At 57.3% G+C, this 7,500-nt stretch overlaps 1 protein-coding gene across 1 annotated transcript in view; it reads right to left on the reverse strand.

Moving 5' to 3' along the window:
• Positions 1-1,174: 1,174 nt before the first annotated feature.
• Positions 1,175-7,500, reverse strand: part of LOC140460083 (solute carrier family 12 member 6-like) — a gene marked incomplete at its 5' end in the record, with an annotated part of 25,547 nt that continues 19,221 nt past the window's right edge. Inside the window, 3 exons of the mRNA XM_072554485.1 lie at positions 1,175-1,420; positions 3,167-3,297; positions 4,923-4,977. Coding sequence (XP_072410586.1) covers positions 1,175-1,420; positions 3,167-3,297; positions 4,923-4,977 — 432 coding nt within the window. The remainder of the gene's footprint in view (positions 1,421-3,166; positions 3,298-4,922; positions 4,978-7,500) is intronic.

The following is a 7,500-nucleotide window of genomic DNA, read 5'->3' on the forward strand; positions in this document are numbered from 1 at the left end:
CAGTCTTTCCCGTTTAAACAATATTCAGCTCCTCTGTTCTTCCTGCCAAAGTTCCACACAGAGAGTGGAAGGGGGGTGCCACATTAGAGGAAAATGGGGAGGAGAGTGGGGGGGAGAGAGAGAGTGGGGGGGGAGAGAGAGTGAGTGGGGGGGGAGAGAGAGTGAGTGGGGGGGGAGAGAGAGTGAGTGGGGGGGGAGAGAGAGTGAGTGGGGGGGGAGAGAGAGTGAGTGGGGGGGAGAGAGAGTGAGTGGGGGGGGAGAGAGAGAGTGGGGGGGGGAGAGAGAGTGGGGGGGGGAGAGAGAGTGGGGGGGGGGGAGAGAGAGTGGGGGGGGGGAGAGAGTGGGGGGGGGGAGAGAGAGTGGGGGGGGGGAGAGAGAGTGGGGGGGGGAGAGAGAGTGGGGGGGGGAGAGAGAGTGGGGGGGGAGAGAGAGTGGGGGGGGGAGAGAGAGTGGGGGGGGGAGAGAGTTGGGGGGGAAGAGAGTTGGGGGGGAAGAGAGTGGGGGAGGAAGAGAGTGGGGGGGGAAGAGTGGGGGGAGAGTGAGTGGGGGGGAGAGAGGGGGAGGAGAGAGAGGGGGAGGAGAGAGAGGGGGAGGAGAGAGAGGGGGAGGAGAGAGTGGGGGAGGAGAGAGTGGGGGAGGAGAGAGTGGGGGAGGAGAGAGTGGGGGAGGAGAGAGTGGGGGAGGAGAGAGTGGGGGAGGAGAGAGTGGGGGAGGAGAGTGGGGGAGGAGAGAGTGGGGGAGGAGAGAGTGGGGGAGGAGAGAGTGGGGGAGGAGAGAGTGGGGGAGGAGAGAGTGGGGGAGGAGAGAGTGGGGGAGGAGAGAGTGGGGAGGAGAGAGTGGGGAGGAGAGAGTGGGGGAGGAGAGAGTGGGGGAGGAGAGAGTGGGGAGGAGAGAGTGGGGGAGGAGAGAGTGGGGGGGGTGGGAGAGTGGGGGGGGTGGGAGAGTGGGGGGGGGAAAGAGTGGAGGGGGGGAGAGTTGGGGGGGAGAGTGGGGGGGGGAAGAGGGGAGAGTGGGGGAGGGGAGAGAGGGGAGAGTGGGGGGGGAGAGTGGGGGGGAGAGAGAGGGGAGAGTGGGGGGGGGAGAGAGGGGAGAGTGGGGGGGGGGGGGGGGGGGGGAAGAGTGGGTGCGGGGAGGAGGGGGGTTAAGGAGGGTGGGAGTCCCCGAAGTTACGCACTCACTTGAAGTCTGGCGGAGAGAAGGCAGACACCACAGCCCCCACGAAGATGGAGAAGATGGAGACGATGACGCAGCCCAGGAAGATGGAGGCAAACTTGTTGACGTAGCGCACTCCCACGAACACCACCAGGGCCATGAGCAACAGGAAGGCTGTCCCGTACACCCTCATATTGTTCAACAAGGCCGCTGTCTCACCGTCCACGTGGTCCGAATGGAAAATAGCCATGCTTGGAGCGATGTATTTCTGTTGACGCACAAGGTTAGGGGGTGGGGGGCAGATGGGTGGGTCCATGACTTTATTTTTAAACATCCCTCAACGCACAGCTCCCGGAGCCCACGCTGAAATCGATCTCTCGTTCTAGGGTGGATTTGAAAAAGGAGACGCCAACAGGAGACCCCCCATCCCCCCCCCCCCCGACAACAAAACCCCCCCCAGGGGTGACCGATACAGACGGTCGCGCTCAGGTCGGTAAAAGTCAAACACAGGCAGATTGCACACGTTGGGAGAAACTCAGCAGCCCTGGCAGAACCTGCGCAGAGAGAAACAGAGTTAACGTTTCACGTCCGGTGTCAGTGACACCAGCCCGTCACCCTCGCCAGCTCCAGCCCTCGTCAAGACGGTGTTCTTGTGTTTCCCCTCCGTCGGTGGGTCTCACTGTCAGTGTGTGTCTGTCTGTCTCCGTCAGTGCGCAATGTCTGTGTATCGCAGTGTGTCTGAGACAGTCAGCACGTGGGTGCGCGTGTAAAACAGTGAGATAGAAAGTGAGAGAGTAGGTGTGTAAGACAGACACAATAACACTGAGTGTGTGTGTGTGTGTCTGTGAGAGAGAGAGAGAGACAGAAAGTGTGTGCGTGCTCAAATGCATGCAGATACATAGGTTCTGTGCCTCTGCGGACATGTATAGGGTTAGATACAGAGTAAAGCTCCCTCTACACTGCCCCCCAATCCCAGGGACGGGGACAGCACGGGGTTAAATACAGAGTAAAGCTCCCTCTACACTGTCCCCCCCCATCCCATGGACAGGGACAGCACGGGGTTAGATACAGAGTAAAGCTCCCTCTACACTGCCCCCCAATCCCAGGGACGGGGACAGCACGGGGTTAGATACAGAGTAAAGCTCCCTCTACACTGTCCCCCCCATCCCAAGGACAGGGACAGCACGGGGTTAGATACAGAGTAAAGCTCCCTCTACACTGTCACCCCCATCCCAGGGACAGGGACAGCACGGGGTTAGACACACAGTAAAGCTCCCTCTACATTGTAACCCTATCCCAGGGACAGGGACAGCGCGAAGTTAGATACAGTGTAAAGCTCCCTCTACACTGTCCCCCCATCCCAGGGACAGGGACAGCACGGGGTTAGATACAGAGTAAAGCTCCCTCTACACTGTCCCCCCCATCCCAGGGACAGAGACAGGGACAGCACGGGGTTAGATACAGAGTAAAGCTCCCTCTACACTGTCCCCCCCATCCCAGGGACAGGGACAGCACAGGGGTTAGATACAGAGTAAAGCTCTCTCTACACTGTCCCCCCCATCCCAGGGACAGGGACATCACGGGGTTAGATACAGAGTAAAGCTTCCACTACACTGCCCCCCCCCCCCAATCCCAGGGACAGGGCCAGCACCGGGTTAGATACAGAGTAAAGCTCCCTCTACACTGTCCCCCCCCCATCCCAGGGACAGAGACAGGGACAGCACAGGGTTAGATACAGAGTAAAGCTCCCTCTACACTGTCCCCCCCATCCCAGGGACAGGGACAGCACGGGGTTAGATACAGAGTAAAGCTCCCTCTACACTGTCCCCCCCATCCCAGGGACAGGGACATCACGGGGTTAGATACAGAGTAAAGCTCCCTCTACACTGTCCCCCCCATCCCAGGGACAGGGACATCACGGGGTTAGATACAGAGTAAAGCTCCCTCTACACTGTCCCCCCCATCCCAGGGACAGGGACATCACGGGGTTAGATACAGAGTAAAGCTCCCTTACCAAGAGGATTTCGATGGCTCCCAGAATGTACATTGCTCCAGCGAAGGTGGTCCCCAGGTAAAAACAGAGACCAACTGCTCCCCCGAACTCCGGGCCCAGCGATCGCGAGATCATGAAATAAGAGCCTCCAGCTGGGTGGGACAGAGAGAGAGGGAGAGGGAGAGAAAGGGAGGGGGGGAGAGAGAGAGAGAGAGAGAGAGAGAGAGAGAGAGAGAGAGAGAGAGAGAGAGAGAGAGAGAGAGAGTGTGACGGGGTGGGGGTTTTATAAAGAGAGAGAGAGAGAGAGAAAGGAAAATGAGAGAGAGAATACCTGTTCACTTATTTGACAAATTCTCTCGGGGGAACATGAGCTTTGCTCTCTGGGTCCAGCATTTATCCCCCTCCCCGTCCCTAGTTACCCCCCTCCCTCCTTGACAAGGTGGGGGGTAAGCTGCCTCCCTGACCCACTGCAGTCCATGTGTTGGAGGGTAGACCCACAGTGTCCCTCAGGGAGGGAATCCCAGGGATTCGGACCCAGGAAGGATCGGCCGATATCTTTCCGAGTGGGGATGGGGAGGGTCTCGGACGGGGGGACTTGCAGGGGGCTGGTGTCCCTCTGTATCTGATGTCCCTTGTCCTTCCCGATGGAAGTGGCCGTGGGTTTTGGGAAGGTGCTGTCTGAGGAGCCTCGGGGAGTTACTGCAGTGTACCTTGTAGGTGGGACACACTGCTGTTACTGAGGGTCAGGGGGTGGGGGGAGGGAGGGAGGGGGATGGGGATGGGTGGGACACACTGCTGTTACTGAGGGTCAGGGGGTGGGGGGAGGGAGGGAGGGGGATGGGGATGGGTGGGACACACTGCTGTTACTGAGGGTCAGGGCTTTGGGGGGAGAGTCAGGAGGGGAGTTACTCACGACAGGATTCCCAGCCTCTGACCCCGATGGTGGGACTGGGCTTTGGGGGGAGAGGCAGGAGGGGAGTTACTCACGACAGGATTCCCAGCCTCTGTCCCCGATGGTGGGACTGGGCTTTGGGGGGAGAGTCAGGAGGGGAGTTACTCGCTACAGAATTCCCAGCCTCTGTCCCCGATGTTGGGACAGGGCTTTGGGGGGAGAGTCAGGAGGGGAGTTACTCGCTGCAGGATTCCCAGCCTCTGTCCCCGATGGTGGGACAGGGCTTTGGGGGGAGAGTCAGGAGGGGAGTTACTCACTGCAGGATTCCCAGCCTCTGACCCCGATGGTGGGACAGGGCTTTGGGGGGAGAGTCAGGAGGGGAGTTACTCGCTACAGAATTCCCAGCCTCTGTCCCCGATGTTGGGACAGGGCTTTGGGGGGAGAGTCAGGAGGGGAGTTACTCGCTGCAGGATTCCCAGCCTCTGTCCCCGATGGTGGGACAGGGCTTTGGGGGGAGAGTCAGGAGGGGAGTTACTTGCTGCAGGATTCCCAGCCTCTGAGCTGCTCTTGTAGCACTTGTGTTTATTTGCAGCTGGGACCAGTTCAGGTTCTGATCAATGGGAACCCCCAGGATGCTGACAGATTAATGGGAGGATGAGGGGTCTGCAGGGGAGTTGGGAATGACACAGGTACATCTCCGACAGTGGTACCACAGATCGGGGGCAAGAGGGGAAGGAGCCATCGCACTGTGTGCAGAGCCACATCCAGACACAGGGCGAGTGGGAAGGTGGGAGTTCGAGGTGAAGGGGGACAGGGCCAGTGAGTCAGAGTGGTCAGAAGAGAGGGTACAAGGACCCTGAGTAAGGCTGGGTTTGAACTTCATACCTGGAACAACACCGTTAGTGGCAATGGCACTCATCGAGATCGCAGTCAGCATCGTCTGCACGGGGAGAGGAGTGAGAGAAAAACACACAGTGAGAGCTTGGAGGTGGGGGCGGGAAATGGGAGATATGCTCCTATATCTGGGGAACTCTCTGTATCCCACTCTCTCTCTCTCTGTGTCTGTCTCTCACACACACACTCCTGTATCTGGGGAGGTCTCTCTCTTTCTCTTTCTCTCTCTCTCTCTCTCACACACACACACACACTCCTGTATCTGGGGAGGTCTCTCTCTCTCTCTCTCTCTCACACACACACACACACTCCTGTATCTGGGGAGCTCTCTCTCTCTCTCACACACACACTCCTGTATCTGGGGAGGTATCTCTCTCACAGGAGTGTGTGTGTGTGTGTGTGTGTGTGTGTGTGTGTGAGAGAGAGACCTCCCCAGATACAGGAGTGTGTGTGTGAGAGAGAGACCTCCCCAGATACAGGAGTGTGTGTGTGAGAGAGAGACCTCCCCAGATACAGGAGTGTGTGTGTGAGAGAGAGACCTCCCCAGATACAGGAGTGTGTGTGTGAGAGAGAGACCTCCCCAGATACAGGAGTGTGTGTGTGAGAGAGAGACCTCCCCAGATACAGGAGTGTGTGTGTGAGAGAGAGACCTCCCCAGATACAGGAGTGTGTGTGTGAGAGAGAGACCTCCCCAGATACAGGAGTGTGTGTGTGAGAGAGAGAGAGAGAGAGATATACCTCCCCAGATACAGGAGTGTGTGTGTGTGTGTGTGTGTGTGTGTATCTGGGGAGGTATCTCTCTCACACACACACACACTCCTGTATCTGGGGAGGTCTCTCTCTCACACACACACTCCTGTATCTGGGGAGGTCTCTCTCTCACACACACACTCCTGTATCTGGGGAGGTATATCTCTCTCTCTCTCACACACACACACTCCTGTATCGGGGGAGGTATCTCTCTCTCACACACACACACACACACACTCCTGTATCTGGGGAGGTATCTCTCTCTCTCACACACACACTCCTGTATCTGGGGAGGTCTCTCTCTCTCTCTCTCTCTCTCTCACACACTCCTGTATCTGGGGAGCTCTCTCTCTCTCTCTCTCACACACACACTCCTGTATCTGGGGAGCTCTCTCTCTTTCTCTTTCTCTCTCTCTCTCTCTCACACACACACACACTCCTGTATCTGGGGAGCTCTCTCTCTCTCTCACACACACACTCCTGTATCTGGGGAGGTCTCTCTCACACACACACACTCCTGTATCTGGGGAGGTCTCTCTCTCTCTCTCTCTCTGTCACACACACACTCCAGTATCTGGGGAGGTCTCTCTCTCTCTCTCTCTCACACACACACACACACACACTCCAGTATCTGGGGAGGTCTCGCTCTCTCTCACACACACACACTCCTGTATCTGGGGAGGTCTCTCTCTCTCTCTCACACCAACACACTCCTGTATCTGGGGAGCTCTCTCTCTTTCTCTTTCTCTCTCTCTCTCTCTCACACACACACACACACTCCTGTATCTGGGGAGCTCTCTCTCTCTCTCACACACACACTCCTGTATCTGGGGAGGTCTCTCTCACACACACACACTCCTGTATCTGGGGAGGTCTCTCTCACACACACACACTCCTGTATCTGGGGAGGTCTCTCTCTCTCTCTCTGTCACACACACACTCCTGTATCTGGGGAGGTCTCTCTCTCTCTCTCTCACACACACACTCCTGTATCTGGGGAGGTCTCTCTCTCTCTCTCACACACACACACTCCTGTATCTGGGGAATTCTCTCTCTCTCTCTCTCTCTCACACACACTCCTGTATCTGGGGAGGTCTCTCACACACACACTCCAGTATCTGGGGAGGTCTCGCTCTCTCTCACACACACACACACACACACTCTTGTATCTCACACACACACTCCTGTATCTGGGGAGGTCTCTCTCTCTCTCTCTCTCACACACACACACACACACACACACACTCCTGTATCTGGGGAGGTCTCTCTCTCTCTCTCTCTCACACACACACACTCCTGTATCTGGGGAGGCCTCTCTCTCTCTCTCTCTCTCTCTCTCTCTCTCTCTCACACACTCCTGTATCTGGGGAGGTCTCTCTCTCTCTCTCACACACACTCCTGTATCTGGGGAGGTCTCTCTCTCACACACACACTCCTGTATCTGGGGAGGTCTCTCTCTCTCTCTCACACACACACACACTCCTGTATCTGGGGAGGTCTCTCACACACACACTCCTGTATCTGGGGAGGTCTCTCTCTCGCGCTCTCTCTCTCTCTCACACACACACACACACTCCTGTATCTGGGGAGGTCTCTCACACACACACTCCTGTATCTGGGGAGCTCTCTCTCTCTCTCTCTCTCTCACACACACACTCCTGTATCTGGGGAGGTCTCTCTCTCTCTCTCTCTCTCACACACACACACTCCTGTATCTGGGGAGATCTCTCTCACACACACACACTCCTGTATCTGGGGAGGTCTCTCACACACACACTCCTGTATCTGGGGAGGTCTCTCTCTCTCTCTCTCTCTCACA

The sequence above is a fragment of the Chiloscyllium punctatum genome, chromosome 36 (genome assembly GCF_047496795.1).
Source record: "Chiloscyllium punctatum isolate Juve2018m chromosome 36, sChiPun1.3, whole genome shotgun sequence".
Taxonomy (NCBI): domain Eukaryota; kingdom Metazoa; phylum Chordata; class Chondrichthyes; order Orectolobiformes; family Hemiscylliidae; genus Chiloscyllium; species Chiloscyllium punctatum.